Genomic DNA, 27,504 nt, shown 5'->3' with positions numbered 1-27,504 from the left:
ACCCCAAAAGACAAGCACCAGTATGTTTTTACATTATGAACCTTGTAGGTTCCATGCTGTTGTTTTGACTTAACAATGTCCTTTTACATTGTATAGGTTCTGGGATAGTCTCAAGTGCATTTATTGTGTGGGAGGGATGGAAGGGTCAGCAAAGTGACATGGTGCGTGGGACGCATCACATTTTTGAGTTTGCCCAGAGTTAACATATCTGAGTTTGGGCATCTGAAGAGTCTATTCTTGATGTTTTTGGGGGGTTGTGTTGTTGTGTGGTTTTATTTTGAGTCCTTACCTTGGTTTCATTATTTCGTGTACCAGTTTTCTTTTTTTTTTTCTGAGTTTCCCTCATGTGCTTTTGTATCTTGTTCATTGTGACTTTTCTTGTCACTGTGTTTAATTTTCTTGTTATTTATTGTTTTCGTTTGACAGTTAGTGTCCTGTGTTTGTCTTGATTATGTTCACCTCTTTCCCCTCCTGTTTCTACTTTGCCAATTAGCCTTCTGTATATAAATAGTCCTGCCTTCCCTTTGTCATATAGTGTCTGTGTATTTTTCCTGTGTGTGATCTTCTTTTTCTGGTTTTACTACATGTGAAATATTGATATTAAATACTATTAAATATTGAAATATTGATCATATGTAAATGTGAGGGGTCAGATTATGCAAGGATCTGGGTAATGGAAATATAAACTTGTGTGTGCCATGTGCTGATAAAGATGATGTCATGTGAGTGAACTAAAAGTTATTAGGTTGTTTTGTCAAACTCAAAAAAACAAAATAAAACAAAAATATTTATTGCAAATCTCAATAAATAATCAAAAATATTCAGATTTAAATCTTGCCGATTGTTAACAGCATTATCTTGTTCCTTTTGGTTTTCTGTTTAAATATTGACATGACATCACAGCATTTGTGAAGTAAGATGGATTTTTTTTAAATTTATCTCAGAGCTGGAAACTCCTTTAATTATTGCAATTAGACACAAGTATATAACAAAATAAGTATAAGTAGACTAGCCTGTTGCTCAGTAAAATAAAATTTAGATATCTTAATAAAAAGTAAATATATAATAAATAAATACATACATACATAAATACATATATACAATAAAGTATCGTAGAAATTTAAATAAGATTGTGACGAAAAATGTGAAGAAAAATAAAACTGAACTAACAAAAAAAAGTTTTTATTACACATTAATTTAATTATATTGGATATACTTCTAATACAAGCCTAATCATAGGTCTGCCCATATCCGAGTTCTCTTGACTTTTATTTTGGAAGTCTTGTTGCCTAAGCGACAGCTAGCTGCTGAAAGCTAGCATCTCTGTGTTATCTCCAGCAGTGAAATGACTCCTGAGGTAGCTACACTTTAATCTTACTGATACTCAAGTTATGCAACGCAGAATAATTAATAAATAAAATGTCTATTTTTTATTTATTATGTGATATATATTTTTTTATGATAGAGTTGAAATTTGTAGCTAGACATGCTTTCTAGCTAGCTAGCTAACTCTGTTACAAACCTGTGCCAATAGTATCTGAAATATAATGGTAAGATTTTTAGACGATAATATTAATGGTTTAAGTGGTGTAAAGTTCGAAACAGAGCTCACATTTTCTTCAGTATCGTTTGTTTTCTCCTGTATTTTTTTATGAACTTCGAGAATACACGTGGAAAACATATCAAAAAGGCAGCTGTACAAAAATAGTTTTTAGAGGTATTTGAAAAGGTTGCTAAATGAAGGAGAATAATTACGCTATAAAGTTAACAGGTATTATTTTAAGGCACAAACTCTTGTCCTGTTTTAATCCCAGTCTTTTACCACAAACACAGAGAAAAGTCAAAGCTAAATTTCCACTGGAATTATGCTGTTATGTAACATTTAATTATAAATTCAACACTGTGACATTGGTGGAAAATACATGATGTAATCAAAAAGTTCTGAGAACAGGTCGATAAAAATAAAACGCTATACTTGATTAGCTGATTTAAAGTTCAAGGTTCAAGGCACGCCTAGACAACTCACTAAATAATAAAGTCATATATAAAATTGTGATAACAGTAAAATGATTATAAAACAAAATACCGTAACCAAATATGAGCAATAAATAGCAAGCAATATAAGTTTATTTACAATTTATAAGGGGAGCAAAAGAAAAACAGTTTGGTCTGTATATTGTTCTAATTTTGGTTTTGTACCATTACCATAATGAATTTTAAATGAAACAACTCAGATGCAGTTGAAGTGCAGACTGTCAGCTTTAAGTCAGTGGGCTGAACAAAAATACTGCATAAAAATGTGAGGAACTAAAGCACTTTTAACAAAATCCCTTCAATTCAGGGACTCAAAAGTAATTGGACTAACTGAATAACTGAAAATAAAATGTTTATTTCTAATACTTGGTTGAAAACCCTTTGCATCTTGAAGTCATGGGCATCACCAGATGTTGGGTTTCCTCCTCTTTAATGCTCTGCTGGGCCTGCACTGCAGCGGCTTTCAGCTGCTGTTTGTTTGTGGGCCTTTCTGTCTCAAGTTAAGTCTTCAACAAATGACTATCTCTGAACATCTCAAAACACCTCATAATCCCCCTCCACCAGACTTTGGTGGAGGGGGATTATGGGTTGTTTTTCAGGAGTTGGGCTTGGCCCCCGAGTTCCCAACTTCTAATACTTCAGAGTACCAACACATTTTGGACAATTTCATGCTCCCAAATCTGTCGGAAAAATTCGAGGATGGCCCCTCCCCGTTCCAACAAGGCTATGCACCAGTGCACAAAGCAAGGTTCATGAAGCCATGGATGGATGATACCGTATTTAATCATGGGGCTATAATTACTACAGGCCCTCATTTAATCACATCTTATGTCAGTTAAAAAAACACACTGACCTTAATTTGTTAAATAATGACCAACATCCTGCTTCTACCCACTGTGAATGTAGGTTAATTGGGTTTCAAATGAAACCCGGGGCTCTGGAGTTGAAGGTGTGCTCCACATGGTAGATGATTTGTTGTTGTTGGGCTACGATGCCTTCCAGTGTGTTTTTTAGCAACAAATCATGAATTCATTTTGCTGAAAAAGTTAAGGAAGCCTACCAAATTAAACATAATGAGCCTGTGTGCTAACAGTTTTTTGAAAAAGATTAAATTATACTGGTGTTTGATTTGGCTGTTTACTTGAAGATTCTACACCAAATGTGCCCCACTTTCACACTCCTCAGACTCGAAGCAGGCTTCCCCTGTTAGTCTGCTTTGTGTCAGACTTTCTTAATCCCATGAAAACTTTAATCCATTTCCTCTCGCCCTTCCTCTACCACCATGAAAGACTTAGCTGGAGGATAGGTGAGGCAGAGTTGAGTGGGCAGGGCTTTTCCAGTCTTCCTCTTAAGGTAAGCCTTACCCTACATCACCCGTCTGCAGAGAGGAACATAAAGGATGAATGGATGTTTCATGCCTGTGTTTCTGCAGTGAAAGCTTTAGGGCAGCCTCACAGTAGCAGGACACATCAGCCTATCAGTTGTTGACCTGTGGACGATTGTTTATGGGCTCAAAATGACCAGCGTCTGGGATTGTCAGGGTTCCTCACTGAAGGAGAGCCAGGGCTCTGTGTGGATGATTAACCGCTACACCACACTCAAGCAGCTCGGGGACGGCACGTATGGCAGTGTGCTCCTGGGCAAGAGCAATGAGACTGGTGAGCTGGTGGCCATAAAGAGGTGAGTGCGTGGAGCACCAGTAAACGTGTCAGGGATTCACTGTGTTGTTTAGTCTCAGAAGGTTAAGCTGATTAAAGCCCAAGTGGCTGCTACAAGTGTATAGAGTTGTGTAATAAACGGGAATACAAGAATTAATACAAGCAGTAGTAGATGTCAGCATTAGCAGAAGCTGTTTTTCATCCTTGTGGTGTGTGAGTGGAAAGTCCTGTAACCTCTGCCAGAGGGAAACAGTTCAAAGAGGTGTTGAGCAGCGTAAGTTGGGTCTCCTTAAGTCTTCGAGATCCTGCTCAGACATCTAGACAAGTACATGTCCTCAGCTGCAGGCAGCTCCAGCTGTGCTCCAGTCATGTCCTCCACAGTCCCTGCAAAGCCCTCTGGTCCACAACAAAGTGGTTATGTTTTAAGTGAATAGACTGGTACTTATATAGCACTTTTCTGCTCTAACTGAGCACTCAAAGCACTTTGCAAACATTTCAATGGACGCATAAAGGATACTTAAACATTTAGACTGGAACTGCTGGTGAATTGAGCCACCGACTTTCCAATTGGTAGACCTCCCGTAGTTGTTCTTCTTCTTCTCTGAAAGTGGAGGCATTGTTGTATTTTGCTGTGTGTATGCAGACCTGGAAAATCAAGGCACTGTTTCCACAGCCTTGCCTTTTATGGTCACAGATTTCAGGTCATCTCTTTTCTTCTTGAAATCTGTCCTAATCACCTTGGTCTTCTGGGTGGATTGCTGATGGAGCACCAAGATCTTTCAGTTAAAGTTTCCAAATATCTGTGCCATCAGCGGGTTTTAAGGCAATACCTGTAAGGTTTTGGGTCATTGAGAGTGTTTTGCTGCTCTCTATGACACGGTGAGACAGAGATAAGAGGGGAGCATCGACTTGTTTACTGTAGCATAGAATTACCATTAAACTGATATGGAGGTGTTTGAGGTTGAGATACAGGTGTTTTCTGAGAGCCAGGCACCCCTTAAACACAGAAAATTATCCAGAATTTGTCTCAAAGTCTTAACAGATTTGGATTCATTTGGGCTTAGCATTAGTTGATCATGCGGATAGATCAATATTTCTCCATGCTCTCCTAGCAAGCAAAGCTGATTTAAGATAGAAATCTGATTTATTCCACTCCAACAGGATGAAGAGGAAGTTTTATTCCTGGGACGAATGCTTAAACCTAAGAGAAGTGAAGGTAAGAATCTAATTTACGTGCTTAAATAAAATCTATTTACAAAATCCACAGTAGAGGTAAGTTGTAAATGAGCGTTCATTTTATTTCTCTAAAAGAGTTAGATGTCACCTTTAAATTGTTCTCATGACCTTTTTAATTGTAGTATAACTTGGCATACATGAATGAGCTAGCTTTATATAAATGCTACCTGAGCCTATGAGCTAGATAACTTATTTAGCAGCTTGAACTACACTTGTAGTAGTTTTGCAGTCTAATTCACACTGATCCTCTTTGAAAATCAGCTGAGGTTGCTCCCACATGTGTTTCCCAAATAGTCACTGAAGAAGCTGAACCATGCCAATGTGGTGAAACTGAAGGAAGTCATCAGAGAAAATGACTACCTCTACTTTGTCTTTGAGTATATGAAAGAAAACCTCTATCAGCTCATGAAAGAACGGTAAGAAAATCAGAATTGTGAATTTCTGTGAAAGCAAAATCGCAGCATGTGTGATGCGTTAGCCTCCTAGCTATTTCTGTGTGTTTTTAATCACCGCTGTGAATGTGAGAATTATTTGGGTTTTATTTGAGTCATCGTGTGTCGGGCTCGGTTTTTACAGAAACAAGCCGTTCCCTGAGTCAGTCATCAAAAACGTGACATTTCAGATATTACAGGGACTGTCATTTATTCACAGACGTATGTGACTTCACAGAGGTATTTTAATAAAGGTAAAATAAAAATAACTCCCTAACAACTCATGCACAACTAAATAAATAAGAAATAAAATGCTGTGAGTAGTGGCTTGGAATACATAAGATAAGAATTATGGAAATGATATTAAACCTGGTAAGTAGATGCATGCTGGACTGTTGGTAGGCCATCACCGGACTTTGTCCAAGCAAAAATGACTCGCTTCTTCTGTGAGAAGAGGAGGTGTGACTTGTAACAAAGCTTAATTCAGCAGAAACAAACAAACAAAAGCTCAGTTTTTACTATTTGTTGGTGTTAATGTCATAAAAGCTTGCATGTTGTTCTTTCTTCTTTATCCCTTCTTTCTTTTGTCCTTTCCCACTTTGCTGCTGCCAGAGAAGATCAGATGTTTTCAGAAAATGAGATAAGGAACATTTTGTTCCAGGTATTATCTGGCTTAGCATTTGTGCATAAGCACGGTAAGAGACTTCTCCTGTCTTTTCTTTACATTATTATTATTATTTTCCCGCTGTATGGTTAAGGTATCCTTTTTTTGTGCGAGCTCTGTTTAAAATCTGTGACCTGCTTCATTAGGGGGTTACGTCACGTCGTGGTTATAGTTGTAGAAGCTAATATAGAAAGTAATGCAAATCTCTACACAGATGAATATCAGCAGGGGTTAATTTGAATGCTTCTTGGCTTTTTAGGGTATTTCCATCGTGATCTGAAGCCGGAGAACATACTGTGCATGGGCCCGGAGCTCGTGAAGATCGCAGATTTTGGCCTAGCAAGAGAAATCCGCTCGCAACCACCTTACACAGATTATGTGTCCACAAGATGGTGAGAGTTTCTTTTTTTTTCTTGAATATACAAAAAAATGAAGTAACTCCAAAGGGTCTGAAGTAATTATTGCTGCCTGTCTCCCCACTCTCGCTCCCCTCTTCCTTATCTACTCTTCATCTCTGATCTATCATATAAAAATAAAAATGGTCGTAATCAAAGCATCCTCTTTGAGGGGGTCACATTTTATATTTATATTTTTTTAAAAAGCCCTCTTTATATATTCCCCTGGGCTGTTATTTCAGGTACCGGGCCCCTGAGGTTCTGCTCAGGTCCAACTCTTACAGCTCTCCCATCGACATCTGGGCAGTGGGCTGCATCATGGCAGAGCTGTACACCCTGACACCTTTGTTCCCAGGAAACAGCGAGGTGGACGAGATCTTAAAAATCTGTCAGGTGCTGGGAACGCTGAAGAAGGTGAGGAACCATCAAAATACATCTGTATTACTTTGTTACTATACAGCTGTTTTCACACATGCCCTACAGACCTGAATTTTTCTACACATCACTCGACGGAGGTGTATTTGAGAACACAAACATCTGATGTGGTTGTTTTTAAAAGAGTCAGTATTCAGCCTGGCCGCTCCCTAGTATAAAGTCTGGTAGATTATGGATTGTAGAGCTTCTTGCCTCCTGCACTCACTGGAACCAGACACATTAGTGATAAATATTCATGACTATCCCAAAACTGACCAACTTTAATAGCATCTCTTTTGCAATGATACCCCCCGTCAGTTGGACTGGCCTGAGGGCTTCAACCTCGCAGCCTCAATGAACTTCCGCTTCCCGAAGTGCGCTCCCACCAGCCTCAGGTCCCTGATTCCCAACGCCAGTGATGACGCGATCACGCTGATGAAAGACATGCTGCAGTGGGACCCTGAGAAAAGACCGAGTGCTTCTCAGGTACATTTAAAGGGAACTTATTCTGCTAATTACCAGCTCTTTTTAAGTTCATCAGTTTCTCAGGTTAAATTATTTATTTTGTGTGTGTGTTGGATTTTGTCGGCTGTGGGATTGGAAGTAATGGAAACCTTAGAGTGGTTAGTATAGTTTTATCATCCACTGTGTCTTTGTATTTTTTAAGGCAAATCTGGCTGTCACCCCAAAAAACATTTTTAAATATATGGTAAAATAAGTGAAAGCATAATAAGCCCACTTCTGATCCTGATAAACTCCAGCATAGATTGTCTGAAAAACAAACAAATAGACAGAAGTGAGGACGAATCATTAATGTTGAGCTGCAAAGTCACCCGAGTCGTCCAAATGCTTTTATCCCGAGCACCTTTGAGTACCTTGAGTGCTTCTAATTTTAGAAATATGATCCAAGTGGGAATCAATCAGCTTATCTTGAGAGTTAATGTAATACTTAACTTGACATTTGGATGTGCTGAGGGAGTGAACATCCACCAGCGTAACTCAATGCATGACGCCGAAATCGAAGCTAAAAATATGAAGAATTAATTAGGTGCTCTTTCAGAAAACAGTCTACACAATATCCAAACCAGGCCTGAAACTTCAGCTTTTAGCTGGATGAATTTCACATTTTGGATAATTACTTTAGCACCTTGAAATGTTAAGAAGCTAATATTAGCTATAATAGTAAGATAAAACAGTTAATAACTATAGTGTTCTGAATCACAGGCTTTACAGCGCAATAAAAGCAGCACACAGTGAACCTATATGTAGTATTGTGTGGAAATAAGTTTTTTTTAGTTTTGGAATTCATATATATTTAAAAGGCCGTCACATATGTGCTTATATGTAGAGGTAGATGTGTATGTATAGATAGAAAAATAAGGTAATCCTGTTATATGGGTCAAAGAATGAAACACAACTTGTTACAAAACAGCTTGAGTAGAATAGAGTAGTGTGAAGTTGGACCCTTTACACACGTACAAGACACGGACGTGGTGATAGCACTTCTTTATTTTGACATTCGGTTTTACTGTGGTTTTACAATGGGACACAGACACTCCCGCTCCGCTGTCACGTCCGCTCTCCAACTGTCACTGTGAACATATAAAGAGTCACAATCACATTCACATCCCAGCACACCTGTTCACCCCGCCCCTGCGCCGCCCTGGGAGCTCGCTGCGTCACCCTTCCTCTGCAGCCTGCCAGAGACCACACCCATGCCACAAGTAACTTGAGAAAAATAAATTGGGATGTAACAAAACAGAATATTTAATAACATAACAATTTACAAAAGAAAGCAGTTCAGTTAGTAAAAATCTTTATAAAATACAATTTTTAGTAGCAATTTCTGATGTTGTACTTTTTTCCATTGACTGTTTTCCAGGCTTTGAGGTATCCATACTTCTATGTAGGACAGACACTTGGTGCCCCACTAAAGCACTCAGAACAGCAGGCCCAGAAGAAGATTTCTGAGACAGCTGCAGATCTGAAGCCTCTGTCCCTCTGTAAGCCTCATCTGGACCCCTGCGAGCTTGTCACGACCCACGCTGAGCCTCAGACCTGCAGCCAGTCTCTCCATCAGCCTATCCAGCAGATTCCTCTTCCTCAGGAGGATATAGAGAAGAGCACACTTCAACCAGTGTGTCCCAGCACACTGACAGAGGGGCAGCAGGAGCCTCTCAGTCTGGTGAAAAGAAGACCACCAGAGCACTGTCAGCCTGTAAACATCACTGAGGTGAAGGCTTGCAGCATTAAACAGTGAACCCAATCATGGCAGGATGATTAGTATAAGGCTTGGATTTTTGAGGGAGCTAAACTTTTATCTTCTTTATTTACGCTTCCACACTGGATACAGCTTTATTTAAATATAAAGAATAACAAAAATAATAATTTAATACTCATTTCTCGTTTAACATTTGCCTCGCGTTAAATCAGCGAGGAGCCGAGAATAGACATGCCCGGCCTGCACGACGGCGGTGGGGCCAAACATCTTTCAGGTCGGTGGACAGTTGGGACGACAGTGACGATAAAGACACCGGCGTTTCCATCTCCAAAAAACCCACCATCACTTCTCTGAGGAACAGCTGTCGGTGAGAGACCCTCATCATCAGGTGAAATGTCGTCATCAGAGTTTCAGGAAACGTTAAAAAATAACGTTATAATGCAGATTTTCAGAGTCAAAGAACAACAGAGGATCAAAACTGCCAAGCAACAACGGACTGAGCCGAGATGACTCCAACACCATGTCAGCCAAGCAGCACTACCTCCACCAGTCCAGATATATGCCTGGTGAGGAAAACATAGTAATAATAATAGCAATAATAATTAACCATGTTTACACATAAACGCCACAATGAAAAGAACCAAAGGTAGGTGAACATAATCCAAAAACAAAAATCCCACCTGCCCTAAATTTCATTAAACAATAAAGTTAAAATATATATTCAATTCCGTTCAGTTTTATATATATATCACCAATTCATGACAACAGGAACTTTATATTGTACTACAAGGAGCCTACAATATTAGAAAGAAAACAACAAAACTTATAAAAGGACACAGGAAATATGTCACAAAATAAACCTTAGCTTGGCCTGATTGCAGCTTGCTATTACGTTAAGGTGTCTGGTTTCTTAATGTGCAGACTGTACAAATGTACAAAATTTCACCCTGAGCTGGGTTTGTTTCATTGTTGTTTCAGGCATAAATCCAAAAAGCACCTCCTCAGTAAGAGGCCAAGTGTCCAGCAGAAAGCTGGGAGTGTCCTCGTGTTTATCCAGAGGACACGGCCTGGAGATCCCTCTCAGGAGAGGCAAGACAACTTCATGGATGCATATTAGAAGTTTTATCATTACACCGTTGAAAGACACACATTTCCCTGCCTGCCCTTCTCTGTACTGTTGAATATACTCACAGTTTAATCAAATGTTTAATGCTTTTAGGGGATGCTTTGATTTCAATCGCAGGCCTAAATTTTCTAATCTGATTTGATCAAACTCAACCCAGCCCAACCTGGTGCTCCCAGGTCAATAAAGGTCAAGTGAAAGTTTATGTGATGCAAATTTGTTAAGCAATGAGCTTAATTATACGTCCACCTAAGACTTCTTCAGCTTGCGTTAAGACTCTTTCTCCTCTGCTTACTCTTACTTTTGGTTTCCTCTCACGTGGTTTTAGATGTTGGTCTTCCTAAAATACCAGATAAGACGCCTCTAAAAGAAAAGACCTCAGAGGATCTTGATCTTTTGAAAGGTATCGCTTAAAAGTGTGTTAGGGCTTCAATTGTATTTTTTCTAATGCCTTAAAGAGGTTAACTGTAACTTGTGATGGGGTTTCTTCTTCAGATTCCTTTGTGAGCAGCTCCAACACCAAGACGTTCATGACACCTTTACAAAAAACCGAAACAGGAGCAGCCCGACAGAGGGTTATACTGGCACCCATAGGAGACGCCTCTGCTGGTGAGAGCCTTTCATTACTCTTCTCTGTTTCTGCAGTTTTTATTAGTTGAGCATCTACTGGCACGAATCACACGGTACTAAAAATGTCCCGATGGTTGAGAAGCTTTTCTAACTCCATGGCTTCTTTCTTCAGATCCTTCATGTTCTGAGGCACAAACACCTTTAAAAATGCCATTAATTCCCTCCTTAACCAAACTTTAGCTTAGTACCCCCTAGATTTAGAAACAGCCATGAGCAGAGTTATATTTTTTTAGTTTTAAATTTTAGTTTTCATTTAAAGTTAACATCAGTTGTTCTTGGTCAACAATCGGTTTTTACCCCTCGGCCAAACAAGGCTGATGGGGTACTGTCATCAGCCTGCCAGGTGGGCGGGCAGGCAATGCTGACAACCAAGGATGTGAACTTTCATTTTCAGTTAGCGTCAGTTATTCTTGGTCAAAACATTTGTAGTCATTACACTTGTTTTGATTAATTCAACTGCAAGTTTAAGTGTTTTTACTCAACTGTGAAGGGGAATTTATTGCATCCGGCTCACAGGCATGTACAGTACTGTGCAAGTGTTGAGTCACCACTCTTTTCTTTATACATTGCTACCAAGGAGCCAGACTTTCTTGTAATTTTTAAAGTGGTCTTGAGCAATACTTCTCCAGGCATGAAGGTCTCTCATAGTTTTGCTTTGGTCACTGGCTGCTTGAACCAATGTTGCATCTACACATAACAGACAGCTGAGCATTTTCAGGTGCTTTGTTGCTAGCGGCCTGTTGCAAAAACACACTTCTTTAGTTGAGTCTACAAAAAATGATAACACAGTTTGACATGCATAAAATCTAATTTTTCACTAACCAGTTTTTGTTTTTGCTGTAATTGCTGTTGCCTTTACATCTGCACGTTCCATTAAATCGTTGCACTTAGTTCATATTTTCCGAGCCAAATATAAAGGAATGAAGGGTGGCTCAAGACTTTTGCACAATAATATGCAATACAGTCATGCCTGTTGTGTAAATTGTTTCTCAACCAGAGGTTATCTTCCTAAACGTGAAGAAATTTGGAATTTTATTATAAGGCACTGACGCATCAGTGGAAAAGGCGGCGTATCCGTCCTCTAAACTCAGCTTTTTTTCGAATCTTTCAGTCAATCTGTCGTCTGCTGCTGATCTGAGAGTGGAGCTGCAAACCAAACCATTGAAAAGCAAAACCTTAAACAAGCTGGCACCCTCAAATGAAGGTAAGACAAAAAGAGCGGCACACACTGTGAATAAAAAACGGTGTAAGCTATTTGACATTATCTTGTGTTTTTTGTGTTGATTTCAGAGTATGAAGGATGGAAAAGCAGGAAACTGAATTCTCAGGTCTTTGGATTCATCACCAGCACTCCAGCGAAGACCAGCCTCTCCAGGAGCTCAAACTCTCAGCCAGTGACCGGACGAGTAGACTGGACCGCCAAATACAGCGGCCGCCGGTAGCGCAGCAGTCTCTCGGCTTTCCAGCGGAGTCCTGTGAAAGGTTCCCAGAGTAGGAAGTGTGTCTGCCGCTGCTATAAAATATCATTCAGTGTTGTATGAGTCAGTCGACACTTTTATCTTCGTTATGTTAAATAACAGGAAGTTTAATAAAGTAATTATTTAAGTGAGTGAATATTAGTATCATGGTATTTTTTTTGTATGGGTCGAAAAATTACATTTAAGCACAGCCAAAAACTTTATTTAAAAATGTTTTTCATACAATAAAGAAAAAATAATTGATAACACAACTGTGTGATCTGAGGCAGGACAGGCTCCAGGAAGCCCTTTCTATATGATCACATTTTTAACAAAAGTATGACTGCAGTAAGAAAATAAATGGTGAGGAATGCTGTAAGTTTGATCTTTTATGTATTCACAGACTCACTAAAAACGCTTATTTTGGCTCAAGATTTGTGTGATTGTGTCTTTCCCATTCTGGCGAAGGTCTTCATCAATACCAGCAAACTGAAAACATAACAAATGTATATCACTGAATGTCTGAAAACAGCCTACATGATGCAGAATATTAAAATATATTATCAGTGAGCAGGTACAGTTTGACAGAAACTGTGCTTTTACCTCAATAAAGTCATCAAACCAGCTGGCATGAACTTCCAGGAGCCGAGAAATCTCAGTCCCATCACCACACAGAGAGTTCCTGCAGTGCCTGCATTCAAGGAAGAGCAAAGATTTGCTAAGTTCGGGAAACTGAACTCGTTTAAGCTGTTTAAACACCTGAACTCACTCACCGGCTGAAAGCCACACATTCCTGGGGTTTTTAGATGTCAGATAAGCGCCGACCGCAGCCAGCACGCCAAACAGCAGCCCTGCGACCAGAGAGGTGACACTGCCTGTGGAGGAGACGTTGTTAGCTGTCATCGAAACACCCCCCTTAATGTTGAACACTGACCTACATTTACCAGAATGCCTTGTAAAGGTAAAGCAGCTAAGTGTGCACTCGGAGCTGCACTACAAATGCACAGCTAGCCATAATTCAGCAACTGCGCTCTTCATGAAGGCTTTAATGGTGATTTTGTTTTTCCATCAAAGTTTTATTTTAAAATCTACTTTAGAGACTGAATGCTTGTGTTACGATGAGTTTCTAGATTTTATCTGCAAAGCTTACATTTGAAAGACATTTATTTATCAGGGATTAACCACAAACACACTGAGCTTGCGTGAAAAAAGACACCTTGTGCTGATTTAGCCTCTAGTATATTTTCATTTGTTGTCCCTTGGCAGGTACAAACAATAATAAAAAGCTAATTTCGGTTCTTCCCTTGTTCACAGTGACTAATTCCACATGTTTGATTTGGGAAATTTTGTTCCCTACCACACCCTTCCTGACAAACTTCAAAGGGGTTTGTCTCTCCTCACAGCACTGAACCTGGGATCTGTTACTTGTTGGACAGATATGTAAACCACTATGCTATGGAGCCACTATAATAATAAATATGCTATTAAATAAAAATGCATATCCAAGATACAAGTAGGTTGATATAAAAACAAAAATGCATGCAAAGCCTAAAAATATTGGTGGCTGCCAGTTCTACCCCTCAGACTCCTAATAGATGCATCTATGTTATCAATTTGAAAACCCAGGTCGCCCACCCACCCAGCAGGGTGACGACAACACCCAATCTTGAGGCGACTGAAACCCAACTCACACCTTGTAACCTTAGTAACTCTACAAGGTAACAGCTCCACTAGAGGTTAAATACATGTGTTGATTTACCAAATTTAATATGATTTTTCATCATTTTTCACACTTGATTACTTTGTAGCCCTGGAGTCATAGTTCATTCCTATTTTATTTTGCCAATATGTGACAAACTTGTGAAATTTAAGTTCTCTCACAAAATCAGTTTTCCAAGTACTGGAATATACACTCTGAGTGTTTGGATGCTGCCTGTGACCAAAAATATTAAATTTCCTTCAGATATGATACTGTAGGCTGTGCTGATGTTTTTTTTCAAGGAAATTCAAGCTCTCAGGATTTTATGTTGACCCTCAGCCACACCTTTGCCATTCTGTATTCCTGAGGACATAGGAGCAAATGGTTGGTTTAAAAAAAATTAATTGACCTATCTTAAGTAGATTTAGGTATTTGAAAACGTCTCCATAGAAAAAGTTTGAAATGCCTTTGACTTCACCACAGAAATATTTGTTTGTGAGCAAACTAATAATAGTAAGGAGCTAAAAATCCGGCAGTTTTTCTCTTTTAAAAAATGTGATTAATCAGCCTGGAGATGGTCAGACAGGAAGCGTTTAGTCAGCTGGACAAAAATATATGTGTGGATACATTGGCGGCATGCCTCTTGTGTAAAATGACGTTTGATGTACTTAATAAAGTGGCAGGGCAAAGGTGGTTATCTGTGTCTAAAGTCCGCTTTAACAGGGTTCATGTCATGTAAATGTGTCTATTCTAAAAGGCTTTCGCCTACCTGCTTTCACATAACCTACGACCCCTCCTGCCGACACCAGAGCAGCATAGCTGAACCCAATCCAGTCGACAGCCATGAGCATAAAGCAGCAGCTTCTACTGCGATAAACCTACAGCGAGTTTAATTAACACGGTGACCACAGGTCGTTTTAACTGGTTACTTTAACTCCTAACTGTAAAGTGAAGCCAAACACAGCCGATTAAAAGACACTAAAAGTTTGAAACAGTCGTTTCCACTGATTGTCACTTAGAAACTTCCCGAATGGAGAGTTAAGTCTTTCACTTCCGGTGGCTTTTGCATGCGCTTTCAAATTAAAAGAACGTCTAAATTCCTGACTCCCCTACAGGAGGAAAAGAGATGACTCACGAGGACAGAAAATGTTTTTATTTAAAAAAAATACACTCAGCAGTTGTGCTTTATCTCACCTATAACAAAATGTGTACAACATACCAAGATGCTGGCAGACGTCCAGCCTAAGCTGTTTTAAGAAGGGTTCTGAGCTGTGATGAAAAATAATAAATCTTTGTTACATTACATCATTGGTAGCTTCAGACTCCAGGCACTTTTTTGCATTTGCCACAGTGTTTGTGCTATGATGTCTACTTTTATATAGAGTAGTTGTCTGTGTGCAGCCTGGGGAAACTCACGAACATGGGTCTTATTATAGTCCACTTTCCTTTTGTTTGACGTGTAACTTTCAGTTTGATTCTACAAGAACTGCCAGTCTTTTGAATGTTATGAAATATTATATCATCCATCTTGTTCTGCTTTTCTTTCATCAGCGATAAGTTCACATTTGATGTAGAACACTGCAGGTCGTCAGAACAAAAATCCACATGTGTATGGGTAATAAAACATTTTATTCTATTTTCCACTGTTCTTTTTCTTCTTCTTCTTGGGCTTGCTCTCGTCTTCCAGGACGACTTCTTCTGTGGCAATTCGGACTCTCTTTGTCCTTAGAAGTTCGGGAAGTAGTTCTACGGATAAACACAGAGCAGGGTGTTAGCTCAGGTTTACATTCCCTTGCCCGTAGGAAGTGATATGAAGTAGAGAAGAACAGATCAGAATGTGAGGTAATGACTCAATGATCCGATGAGCGGGTCGCACATTCAGGCGAGCTGAGTGTCCCCTCACCGATCATCATCATGAAGCAGCTGAAGTGTTTCCACAACCTCACCTTCAGATGTTGTTGCTTGGGGTGCTTCTTCCTCAGTGATCTCCTGCTGCATCGGTGAAGTTCTCCTCACAGCAAGGCATGTCAGTCTGGCTGATGTGTTCACTTCCCCAAGGAGTGTGGGAGGTTCCAGCTCCTGATGGTCAGCAGAAGTATTAGCTCACCGGGATAATCATAAATATACCATATTTATTTTAAACAAACTTAAGTTTGAGTTTGTTCTTGTTAAAAGGAACCCATCAAGATATTTTATCTTATTGTATTACTAATATTGTCAGCAAAGTTAATGCAAAAATAAATACATAAATTAATAAATTAAAAAAAGAAAAATCAGCATCTATGATCTCTTTTAGTCGACTAAAAAAAATGCTCCAGGAGAGAAACCCGGAGGACCCAGCTTCTTAGTGTCCTTGTGCATACTTAATACTTAACTCAATACTTAACCCCAAATTTGTCAGTATAACAGGCAAAAAGTGCACAAAAGCCCAGAATAAAGGTGACGTATGAATGTGTGTGTGGGTCTCAGTGGCTTGTAGTCTACAACAAGTCCATTTCCACATTAACAAAGAATGCATGTTCTCCAGAAAGCTAATATCAGGACGCAGCGTACCTCTTTAAGATGAATTTTCCACATTTTGATGAAACCATCATTTGAAGCAGTCACCACCACAGAGTAATCATCCACGTTCACACTGTCGACCGTCTTCACTCTGACATCACAAACGGACACAAAGATAAGCTGACTTCTTCCCCCATCACCACGCGTATCAGAATATTGACAGTATGATCTACGCATGATTGGTGGGAAAACAATGAATAAATGAATTCACCTGGTTTCGTGAGCCTTGAAATCACACACCCATTTTGCTTTCTCCACATCACACAACCTCACAGTTTCATCGTCTCCTGCAACGGCCAGGATGGAGTTCTGAAAGATAAGCGGTGGTTGTTTTTATAGATATGCTTATCCTTCATATGAAAATGCCTCATCTTGAGGGGATCCACTTCTTGAAAATTGACAACAACACTTAATGTTGTGTCTGTGTGATTCTACCTCTGAAAATGTGGCATTTACTTTGTGTCAGAACTGTAGTCAAAATCTGGCTTTTGGATAATATGTCATGGTCAGCGAGCTCACGTTTAAAAAATTGACAGAAGCGATCCTTTTGGGGTTTGCGACCGTTCCCGTCACAGTGGCTGTCTCCAGCTCGTAAATGTTCACTTTGTCGTTCATCACAACCACGTATCTGTCCCCGTCTGGTGACCACCTAACAATGTGTGCATCTGTCAGGTGTGCAAAGAACACAGGTTTGAATCATAAATGCGTCAACAATTTCCTCACCGCCCAAAAGGTTAAAGGGGAGCTTACTCTGTTTTATGTTTTTGATGAACGCTGATCTTCCATTAATGAGATTCCAGGTTCTGCATGGATACAAAGACACAACGGCCAACATTGTTTATCAGTGCAAACGGATCATCTGAATCATCTACCATTAAAGAGAGCTGTGAAATTTACCTCAGTGTCTTATCGGTCCCAACTGAGAGCGCAAGCTTCCCAGACGGATGGATGGACAGCGATGTCACATGACCTCTGAAAGACATCACAGCACAAAGCAACACTGACGACGCTACCAAACATAAAGAAACAACCCTCTCTGTGTGTCTGTGCCGTCTTTCTGTGCGCTTACTTGTGAGCTTTGATGGATTTCAGACACTCCCACTTCTTCGTGCTCCACACACACAGGAGTCCGTCCTCTCCTCCACTCAGTAAGTGAGACGTCCCGTAAAACTCGAGGCAAGTGATGGTACCTGTGCAGGAAGTCAGTCAGCACCACAAGCAGAAACCAGGCAGACGTTTACGTTACTGCTTTGAGTTTCCACCACCAAAAAAAACCAAAAACAATCTAAACCTCAGGTTAATTCAAATTGCTGAGAAAATAATTTGAAATAAACTGAGTTTAAACAAAATATCAAGTCAGCGCACTTTGAATTATTCAACAGGTCACTTCTATATTAGGTGTTTTTGATGTTTAACTGAAGAAATCAAACAGACTAATTACAATTTACAAACTCACCGTCATGATGCAGCAAAGCACCGTGCTCGATCCTTTTCTTCATGTTGTACACTTGGATGGTCTCATCTTTGCTCCCCGTCACGACAAACCTCTCACTGGCAGCCACTGCGGATACTGAAGCTGTGTGAGCGTGATGTGTGAATTCTGCTTTGGCTGTCCACTCCTGCATGACAATTATTTTTAAAGAAAACTTTTTATAACAAAACAATTTATTTGCATATAAATTAATCCGCAGACTGTTAGAGAAAAAGAGTCATGAGTCACGAAACTTCTTACATTACACTCCTTTCATATACTGGGCAATGAATGTGCTTCATAATCAAATAAATACTGCATTGCATACAAATCATGTTCATCATCCAACCAACAAACACTTGAGCTTGTTATTATTACAACTTCACACCCTTTATGTGACACACAGGTCGTTGCTTTGTGAGACTCCAGCTTACCTTTTCGTCAGTTTTTACTTGATAACCGAAGGTGATCTGTTCATAACTGCCAGCGACCAGCTCCAACACAGCTGCCATGCTGCTGCACTACAGTGAGCTCAGCTAGCCGGCTAATTAGCTTTCCTTAAAATTTGCCGATTTTCTGAGCAGATTTCCTCGAGCAGTTTTTGTAACAGCTGCTAAAACAGTAATAGAACACCAACAAGAGAAAGGCAAGGACAGTAAAAAGCGTGGTGCGAATGCTCGCACGCGAAAAAGGTAACTCTTTTTAGCTAAACACACGTTCAGTCCCAAAATAACATGTGGAGTTACTGCGCATGCGCAGACGCACTTTTTTACCATTTGTCGTTAAGACTTTTTCAAAATAAAAGTCGTCATCGTTCAGTTATGTTTTTTTTACATTGATTTTCAGACTCTAAAAGACTGGTGGGAAATTTAATTATTCCAAGGGACCACAGGAGAAACTAAGACTAATCTTTGCCTGATTTTCTATAATTTTGTAATTTTGAGTCATGGTAAAAAAAAGAAAACAAAAGAAATAAGGTTTTATGTATCAGGACATAATAAAAAAAAATCATTTGTTCCTTGCTACCAGTACAAGCTCAGCTGAACAGCAACATATAAAACATTACACAGTGTTGCTATTTATTTAATACAAACTAAGACAAAATACAGAAGGAGCCTGTTGAACCACCTTTAATACCAATAAGTTGAAGTACTTGTGTTTTCTGTAGGACTTTACCAGTTTCTCACATTATCGTGGCAGGATTTTGCCCCACTTCTCTTTACAGTGTTGCTTCAGTTCATTGAGGTTTGCCAGCATTTATTTGTGCACAGCACCATTTTAATCAGGATGAGATCTGGACTTTGGCTGGGTCTTTTCATTTCATTCTTTTCTTTTTCTGCCATTCTTTTGTAGATTTGCGGCTGCTCGTGCTGTTCACTGTTCATTGACACGATTTCACCCAGGTTTTAGTTGTCAGGCAGTTATGCCTCACATATGACTCTAGAATATTTTGGTATACAGAGGGGTTCTCGGTCGACTTAGTTACTGCAAGCTGCCCAAATGCCTTTGCCTCCTAATTAAGCCGAAATGATCATAAAACTCCCCAAACTTCTACCTTGATATCTGAGCTCACACTTACTGATAATAGTAGTTGATGATTATAATAATTAATTGAATGCATTTGATTGTGAAAACATTTACCTTTAAAAGGGATTGCAAGTGCGTGTGAATTCCAAGTGAGGCTAAAAAGTATTGTTATGACCCTAAAACCTCCACCTTTATCACATGTTACTTATTTTTCCTGTTTCAGAGGATTACACCTTTTCTCACACGGAACTGCTGGATTGACATCCATAACGAGTTTACTTTGACAATGAAAAGTTTGAGTTGAGTTTATGGGGATAGAGAACAAAATTACTGTAATTTATCCCACGTCTGACGAGCGAGGGGAGGGGGTGGAGAGCAGCGTTTACTCTCCTGTCTTGTAATTGGCTGGCTCCCTTGGTGACGTCATGATTGACGGCTGAGTTAACCGTCTGCGGATTCCGGTAGTTTGTTTCAGAGAGCATAAGAAAAGTCTCAGTGAGTTTTTCCTCTCAACAAAATCATGTCGAGAAGGTGAGTTTGGGATTTAAAAAAACGCACGCGCAGAAGGATGACTTGGCGTCTTCTCAACTTTCAGAGAAATTTAAATTTGCGTGTTGTCGTTTTCAGCCACTTTTCGGCCGTTTCAACGCGTTTGTTTCCGTCTAACGAAGACATGTTTGATGTAAACATGTAGTTACAGTGTAACGTCACAGCTTTGATGGTTCTCCTCGATAGTTTTGTCACGATAAAGTCCGGGTTTGTTTCCCTGACAGCTGTTCCTCAATGCAGACTGCGCTCTGTGCATCTGCTGCGTGGACGTCATGTGCGTAAGAGGAGCCTGCAGCGGGGTCTGGGAATGATTAGTGGGTTGAATTATACAACAAACAGGACATGGAGAACTTCATGGAGAGCCTCCTCTGCTGTAATAAAACTGTAGTCGCTCCCTCCTGTACTCAGGCTAAACACAGAGGACCTTCTGCCTCAGTATGTGCTCCATCCTGTCATCTGCTTCTCGCTCAACGTATTGTAACGTGTCAGACATAGGGTGTGGTTGTTAGTCCGCCTCAGTGCAATTGTTTTAGCATTTATTGATGTAATTGAAGAAAACTAAGGCAGAGATGTTATAGTTTTAGTGGTATCTGTAGGTTTCACATTACAGCCCTCCCACATTCACTGATCCATGCAGCTGTAACTTAATGATGGAGGTGGGATCATTATTTAGAGCTGAAGCTGAAGTTTTCCCCGCTGGCTTTTTAGCTTTCATCTGGCGCCATTGTGCTATCTAACAAAGGAGAAGACTTACAGCATAACATGTGATAGGAGACAACACAAAGCCTTCAGCTGCTGCTTGTGTTGAAGTCAACAGTCTTCACTTAATTAAAACATTATTTAGATCACCTGTGTCGGACAACCTGGGTTTTAATGGAGAGTCATTGTGCATGGCTGTATAGATATGTGAGTCATTTACACAGCTAAGCACTGCTGTTACTATGTGGGAAACTGTTTTTATGATTTAGATAAATAGGTCCTTAACTGTATCACAGGCGCCTTATGTTTTAAACCTAAGTAACTGAGAATTAAAAAAAAAAAGAAAAAACGACACACATCCTGAAACAGATGTACAAGCTGCTTTCGACTGAGGCACAGGAGTAATGTATGTTTGTTTTGGAAACGCCGTTTTCGTTTTGTATACCTTACTAATTCATTCTAAGAAGAGCAGTTAACTTCCTGTTAACTGCTTTCCGCAGAAAGAATTAGTCACATGAGTGGGGAAAACAAAATTGTCACGGCAGATTTCATCACCAGTAGTTTGAAACAAAAAGGAGGACTATCCCAAACTGCATGGTAGCTATGAAAAACAACAAAGTAAACAGACTGCCCATTCACTCCAGTTCCTCTCAGTGCATAGACAGCGTGAGAAGTCACTTCTCTTTTAATCTGAATAGTGGGAGCAAGTATATACTGAGAGAAGTTATTTTAGTGTGTTTGTCTGTAAAACTCTACTTGAGGACAGAAGAAATAGCAAAAACATGTGAACATTACACCCCGGTTAGTCATTTCTTTCTTCTTCTTTTCTTTGTCTTCTTCGTTGTCTTCTTCTTTAAGGGGTCGGCAAAACAGGTCATCTGCCTCGCAACCTGTACCGAGCGTCCTCTCTGTCACGTCAACCCTCTGCGTCTCTTCCTTTTCCATGTCCATGTTTCCATTCACACATACACGGCAGTTTTTAGGCCTGCTTAATAATTCACCATGTTTGTCTGCCTGTGTGTTTTTTTTTTTTAAATTTATTAATTTTTATTTAACAGTCAAAAGGCCGATCAGGACCTCACCAAGGTACTCAACCAGCTCTGGCACCTGGATAAAAACCGCCTGAGACCTGGGACCGATTACAGGATTTCCCTCCAGGTCAGTGCTAAAAGGGCATCGCAGCTTTTCTGCAATGCAAAGCAGGCAGTCACTGATGCATGCAATAAATGCAAACCTTTGTGTGGACTGGAAGCCTGATGGGGGTTCTGGAGTGTAGGTGTTTTAATGTATATTCAAACATTTACAGTGGTGACGTTCTGTGAGCGTTGTTGCTCAGTGACAAGTACTTCTGAATGTTATTTGACAAAAAAGTTTTGTTTTTTAATCTGTTTTATAATGAAACTGAACAGATTGAAACGCTTTGCAGTAAATAAATCAGAATGTTTGGAGTTCTGTGACAAAGCTAATTTAATTTTAGACATTTTAAAGCTAAATCATAATTAGAATCACAATCAGAATACTTTAATAATCCCCAATGAAATTATGCTACAAAACACTAAAGACAGCAGATAGAATTCACACAATGATGAACATGCTGTCATTGTTAAGTCCAGTCAAACCATCATGCCCACACAGGATTCCTATTCCATCAGTTAGCTGTCAGTGCAGATTACTGGAGTCACAACACATAACACTTAGTCATAACATAATAACTAGTAAGACGTCTTGATGCATGCTCAATCATCCAGGTAAGTGAATCTCCAAAAGTTGGGTTGTCAGTGGGAGAAACGTTTCGTCACTCATCCAAGTGACTTCTTCAGTCTCAGCACTTTCTCCCGCTGAAAACGCTACATCCACATGAACAGAAATAAACTTTTGGAGATAACTAGTAAGATTAACTTTGCAATGGTTGGTTTGAGTGCACCATCACACTGAGTGCTGTTAAAAGTTAAGCCCGGCTCATTTCTGATTTGTTGCACATTTTCCCCGTCACACAGTGCCAGGTGTGGGGAGATGTTGTTCTAGTTTGTGCCTTCACTTTAGGCCCATATGTACTGGGTAGTGCCAGAAAAAGCTAAAGCAAGAAATGAAGGATGAGTCATGGTGTTTAGCACTGTTGCCTCACAGCCCACTGGTAAATTTTATCTTAATTCTTTTCCTTCAGTGTTTCAAGTGGTTGAATAAAATAGAATAGAATTCAACTTTATTGTCATTGCACATGTCACAAGTACAAGGCAACAAAATGCAGCTTGCATCCATCCAGAAAGTGCTTTAGCAATAATATAGATATATTATATAAAAATGGGTCTATTAGAGGAATGAGGGTGAAAAATATGTGTCTATTATGGGTATGTTACAATGTACAAGGTATGAAGGTATGTTATGAATATGCTATAACTATAAGTATGTACAGGCTGTAGTGAGTGTACAAGCTATGAACAGGATATAAATATGAAAACTATACAGAAATATGAAATGTGAACTATACAAGTTATATACAGTTGTAAACAGTTGTAGAACTATAATTATTGTATTGTACAGAATGCTTGTCTATACAGCATTTACAGTCGTGCAGTTTAGATCAGTGTGGCTAATTTCTACAGTGGTTATATAAAGTGCTAATGGTGTGGAGTGGTGGTTCAGTCCATGTTATTATTGTGTGTATGAGGGTACAGTCGGCCATTTGTTTGTTTTTGTCCATTGTGTGTGTTTTCAGTTATAGGTTGCTGTGTGTGTGTGTTTAGTGAAGTTGGCGTCATCAAGCAGCTGCTTAAGTGTATTTAGCATTGAAACTGGGTGATGCTTTTATGAGCTGCTTACATGTCAATTATTTATGAATCCTCATATTTGTTTGTTCAGTTTTAACATGTTACTGAATGTTTGTGTTTTTATATTTAGGGGAAGGCGGGTTATGTGGCTCAGGGCAGTAATGTTGCCAGAGACCAGGCCAAAGCTCCACTCTTCACATATGTGAATGAAGACAAACTGAAGAGTATTAAGACATATGAATGTGAGTATGAGTCAGGCCTATAAAGGTTTTCTTTATTATGTTTATTTGGAACAACAGCGATTAAACAGTTTAATGAGGTTACACCTTTTTATTCAGATTTCATCAGCTTGCTGGACAACTATGAGATGTCTACAGGTGTGTCAGAGACGGTCACCTCAGAAGAGCTCAAAGAGAACAAGCTCTTTATCGATGCCATCGTGGAGACAGATGTCATGAAGGTACAGCGGATTCATAGGAGGGCATGAGCTCAGAAATAATTTAAGCTGTTGTTTACTGATTGGTTAGAGAAAAGTAAAAAAGAGGTGTGGTAGATGTTAAAAACAAATAAACAGCAGACCAATATGGAAGTCGTTTTATACTTATATACAGAATAATGAATTTACAGTCAAGGGACCACATCAACGAACAATTATCTAAAAAATAAATGAACTTCTGCACTCATCAGCCAGACACTGTTAGTACACTTTAAGTGTATAATGAAAACTGTACAATTGTTAACTATAACTGCAAAATTTTGTTCGCTTGACACACATTTATTAAAAAAAAGATTTATAATTTTCATTGTAGTTTACATGCCTTATGTGCATGTCAATAATATACAGCTGACAAGAATGCATGAACTGTTTTTTTTTTTTGTAGGCTTAACTAATTCACATGGATTGAAATGCCACTTTTTGATACCATTTATAAAGTTATGTATCCAAGAGTAAACTTTAAATGTAGTCTCTAAATACAGGAAATTTGACTTCATAAATTAATGTCCCAAATGATGTAATGTAACACTGAGTATATAAAAAAACAGATACTGTGTAATGATACAAAAATGATGCCATACTATGATTTCATAAGATGTTATATAGGTACATAAATGATGAGTCATTTTAGTCTGTCGGTCGGTGGTTGCCAGGCAACACAATGACATTAGAATATCTGATATAGATAAGAACCTTCTGGGGCCAAAGATGAACCTGTGTGTCAAGTTTAGTTTATCATCTCCAGATTGTGTAGGAGTTCAAATAGAGATTAGTTTATTATAGTAAGATTAGATTTTCCTGTGACTCATTACTTTAACTTCAGTGTTGTGTTTAAGTTTGCGTTGGGGGGAGGGGGGGGGGGGGTATTTTTTATTTTCCAGGCACTTTTGATCTTTTGATCTATGCCGGCTCAAATTTTCATTCCAGGCATTGATCTGTTTTTTGGTTTTTTTTGCTCTTTTTTTTTTTTTCCAAGGCTAAGAATTAATTTTCTAATGTAACGATGGTTTATTCCGATACTATTGATAGGTCACATCTTTTACTCGGATGTCTGAAATTTCAAAGTATGTTACTGTGTTTTTATTCTTAGTGTGCTCACCAGTATCTGGTCAAGAAGGGGAAGTCACCATCAGACCTTGGGCAGTTCAAGAGACAGCTGTATGACATCTGGTTCCGCCTGTACCACAGGGACAGGAGCGGAGGGTGAGTAACTGTAACAACAGGGGGCGCTGCTGCAATGTTTAAAAGAGAAGGAAGGGACCGGTTTGAATGATTGGTTAAAGGCAAACTTAAATGAGATCCAGGTCTGGAGCAGAACACAACTCAAGAATCAGTGAAGAATCTAAAAATAAAACACAGTGTTCCCTGAATGTGTTTTGGGTTTATTTTTTGTTTTTTTCTGTGTTAATTAACAGCTGCTTTTGTCTGAAAAGGCTGACAATAAACTACATGTATTTAAATCTTCCTGAGGTTAACCTTGTAACTCCAGCCAAATACTTACATCTGTTTTTGTGACACTTTTAATCATAAATAAAAAATGCTTCCAGAAATTAGCCCCAATGTAGCAAGCACAATGAAAAGACTGATATTTAACATTATACAGTAACATTATAGCCTTTGTTATTATTGTCATCTTTATTTTTTTTCATCTCATTTTCACAGTTCCACAGGATGAACAACAGAGTGTGATAACTTAATTCTAATTTCTTGATCAGAGTCACTAGATTATCTACATTTGGGTGTTAAAATGATGTTAACACACTGTAATACATAACTCACTCTTTAATTTTTTTACTTGAATTTTTAATTTTGAAAGTTCTGAACACCTGGATCAATGACAGGTGACTAGGAGGAGAAGTGTTGAGTACAAATGTGCAGAGGTTATAATCTTTGTTTAGTTTAATATTTAAAATGTATTATTTTTCTAGTTACACTGAAACAAAGAAAATTTGTTTTATAAGATGTGACAGTTTGTCTCTTCCTACAGTTTGTGCTTTTTAACTTATCTTTTTAATTACAATAAAACAGCATAGGTATGATAATCACACACAGCCATTAGAAAGGTTTTCCTGTATAAAATATAATGGAGTCATTCATAAATTAGTCGTTAATGAGGCTTGGTTACTTGAGGGTTAAAAGTGAGTCACCGGCTCTGCTGCCATCTGTGCTGTTATCCTTCCAATGTTAACATTGTAGATAAGGCGTCTTGATATGAATGAGGTCATACAGCACTGAGAGACTGAACTTAAGTATCTCTGGGTGTGCTGGTTGGTTTTATTTTCATTACAGTGAGGATTCCTGTGGATTTGAACATGTGTTTGTGGGAGAAGCCAAATATGGAAAGGAGATCATGGGTCTTCACAACTGGGTGCAGTTCTACCTTCAGGAAAAGCACGACCATGTGGACTATAAAGGCTACAAAGCAAGAGATAACAAAGACACAGTAAGAAACTGATACAGCAGCTCGTTACTGTAAAAGCACTGATTGAAAAGTAAATAGCCGCACATGTCGCTGAATTGCATTTACTGTTTTTAAAGCCTGATGAGGACGACCACGTCCTGAACCTGCAGTTCAGTTGGAAAGGCTTGGTGAAGCCCGTCGGTGGCTCCTTCATTGGTGTCAGTCCAGAGTTTGAGGTCGCTCTCTTCACCATCATCTTCCTCATGTCGACTGAGAAGATGACGTCTGTGGTGGTGAAAGTGGACGAGTACGTGCTGGAGCTGGTCGTCTGTCGGCACGGGCAATCCATCGGCACGTCCTATCCCAAACTGCTCAGCAGCAACAACAGGGATCTGTAACTTTACACCAGCCGAGAGTTTGCAAATGTTTTTGTTTAAATCGAAACCTTATTTCAGTGCAGTATAACCCAGTATAACCCTAACATAAACCTGGATCAAGTTCTCTTTGCACTAAACATGAGAAGTATATACCGGTTATTGAACACATTTTTGTCATATGAACTGTTACAGACAAAATAAAAAGTGTTTTGTTAACAAAATGTTTGTATTTGTATTCTGTGTTAGGAAAAAATAGCCCTAATATTTTAAGTCTTAGTACAGCGTGTAAATGAAAGTGGTAATTTTTCAGAAACTAGATCTCCATTTTAAGAAATTTAAAAACAAAAAACAAAGTATGAATACATACAAACATGTGTGATAAACGTGGATTTGACCATTTTCACAGCTACTTGCCGTTATTTGAGCCTGAGAAGTATAAAAACCAAGCCACATCTTTGAATAAGTAGTCTTTTTTAAAGTCTTTTTTAAAGGCTGTCTTTATGTATATAAGAATGTTTTAGCCCAAAAACAGTAAGTCTTTAAAAGAGACTGAAACTAAATACAGAAGATTGTTATTTGGCAGTGTAGAAAGATCAAAACAGTTTGAGAAGTGGCTTTTGGGAAATAAATAAAACGTAAAAAAAGAATGATCTACTGTCCTGGGGAAAAAATAAAATAAATATTGAGCAGTA

The 27,504-nt window shown here is 39.0% G+C and overlaps 4 protein-coding genes across 4 annotated transcripts; 2 read left to right on the top strand and 2 right to left on the bottom strand.

Annotated features, from left to right (window-relative positions):
• Positions 1–1,276: 1,276 nt before the first annotated feature.
• On the top strand, positions 1,277–12,695 carry LOC146553290 (serine/threonine-protein kinase MAK-like). Its single transcript, XM_085254891.1, has 17 exons — positions 1,277–1,357; positions 3,324–3,387; positions 3,467–3,714; positions 4,854–4,908; positions 5,223–5,344; positions 5,972–6,054; positions 6,283–6,415; positions 6,661–6,832; positions 7,151–7,318; positions 8,715–9,065; positions 9,266–9,420; positions 9,498–9,619; positions 10,032–10,142; positions 10,505–10,579; positions 10,672–10,785; positions 11,918–12,010; positions 12,097–12,695. The coding sequence occupies exons 3-17, from the start codon at positions 3,551–3,553 to the stop codon at positions 12,246–12,248; spliced, it is 2,070 nt and encodes a 689-aa protein (XP_085111017.1). The 5' UTR covers positions 1,277–1,357; positions 3,324–3,387; positions 3,467–3,550; the 3' UTR covers positions 12,249–12,695.
• Positions 12,471–15,011, bottom strand: LOC146553289 (transmembrane protein 14C-like). Its single transcript, XM_085254892.1, has 4 exons — positions 14,732–15,011; positions 13,037–13,138; positions 12,867–12,954; positions 12,471–12,752 (listed from the first exon to the last, which is right to left on the bottom strand). Exons 1-4 carry the CDS (start codon positions 14,811–14,813, stop codon positions 12,692–12,694), a joined length of 333 nt encoding a protein of 110 aa, XP_085111018.1. The 5' UTR covers positions 14,814–15,011; the 3' UTR covers positions 12,471–12,691.
• Positions 15,012–15,100: 89 nt separating this feature from the next.
• On the bottom strand, positions 15,101–18,737 carry pak1ip1 (PAK1 interacting protein 1). The gene is made up of 10 exons (XM_085253849.1): positions 18,430–18,737; positions 17,981–18,143; positions 17,594–17,714; positions 17,422–17,496; positions 17,275–17,327; positions 17,044–17,189; positions 16,736–16,833; positions 16,516–16,615; positions 15,909–16,041; positions 15,101–15,708 (listed from the first exon to the last, which is right to left on the bottom strand). Exons 1-10 carry the CDS (start codon positions 18,505–18,507, stop codon positions 15,596–15,598), a joined length of 1,080 nt encoding a protein of 359 aa, XP_085109975.1. The 5' UTR covers positions 18,508–18,737; the 3' UTR covers positions 15,101–15,595.
• Positions 18,738–19,940: 1,203 nt separating this feature from the next.
• On the top strand, positions 19,941–27,033 carry LOC146553287 (uridylate-specific endoribonuclease C-like). Its single transcript, XM_085255081.1, has 7 exons — positions 19,941–20,053; positions 21,829–21,928; positions 23,669–23,780; positions 23,877–23,998; positions 25,125–25,237; positions 26,324–26,477; positions 26,573–27,033. The coding sequence occupies exons 1-7, from the start codon at positions 20,043–20,045 to the stop codon at positions 26,831–26,833; spliced, it is 873 nt and encodes a 290-aa protein (XP_085111207.1). The 5' UTR covers positions 19,941–20,042; the 3' UTR covers positions 26,834–27,033.
• The last annotated feature ends 471 nt before the right edge of the window (positions 27,034–27,504 follow it).

The sequence above is a fragment of the Mchenga conophoros genome, linkage group LG18, assembly GCF_057382185.1.
Source record: "Mchenga conophoros isolate Kocher_MC1m ecotype Shallow Benthic linkage group LG18, M_conophoros_male_GT1.1, whole genome shotgun sequence".
NCBI lineage: Eukaryota > Metazoa > Chordata > Actinopteri > Cichliformes > Cichlidae > Mchenga > Mchenga conophoros.
Note: the sequence above shows the minus strand (reverse complement) of the source record. Positions and strands in the feature narration are given on the sequence as shown.

Excerpts from the sequence above, each read along its gene's own strand:
- LOC146553290 (XM_085254891.1), top strand. The coding sequence starts at position 3,551 with ATGACCAGCGTCTGGGATTGTCAGGGTTCCTCACTGAAGGAGAGCCAG. Across the intron at positions 6,055-6,282 it reads AGCATTTGTGCATAAGCACG|GGTATTTCCATCGTGATCTG; the intron begins GTAAGAGACTTC and ends TTGGCTTTTTAG. Across the intron at positions 7,319-8,714 it reads AAAGACCGAGTGCTTCTCAG|GCTTTGAGGTATCCATACTT; the intron begins GTACATTTAAAG and ends ACTGTTTTCCAG.
- LOC146553289 (XM_085254892.1), bottom strand. The coding sequence starts at position 14,813 with ATGCTCATGGCTGTCGACTGGATTGGGTTCAGCTATGCTGCTCTGGTG. Across the intron at positions 13,139-14,731 it reads CGTAGGTTATGTGAAAGCAG|GCAGTGTCACCTCTCTGGTC; the intron begins GTAGGCGAAAGC and ends TCTCCTCCACAG. Across the intron at positions 12,753-12,866 it reads GGTTTGATGACTTTATTGAG|TTTGCTGGTATTGATGAAGA; the intron begins GTAAAAGCACAG and ends TTATGTTTTCAG.
- pak1ip1 (XM_085253849.1), bottom strand. The coding sequence starts at position 18,507 with ATGGCAGCTGTGTTGGAGCTGGTCGCTGGCAGTTATGAACAGATCACC. Across the intron at positions 16,834-17,043 it reads CTTCTGTCAATTTTTTAAAC|AACTCCATCCTGGCCGTTGC; the intron begins GTGAGCTCGCTG and ends CTTATCTTTCAG. Across the intron at positions 16,042-16,515 it reads GGAAAATTCATCTTAAAGAG|GAGCTGGAACCTCCCACACT; the intron begins GTACGCTGCGTC and ends GCTGACCATCAG.
- LOC146553287 (XM_085255081.1), top strand. Across the intron at positions 21,929-23,668 it reads ATTACAGGATTTCCCTCCAG|GGGAAGGCGGGTTATGTGGC; the intron begins GTCAGTGCTAAA and ends TTTTATATTTAG. Across the intron at positions 25,238-26,323 it reads CACAGGGACAGGAGCGGAGG|TGAGGATTCCTGTGGATTTG; the intron begins GTGAGTAACTGT and ends TTTTCATTACAG.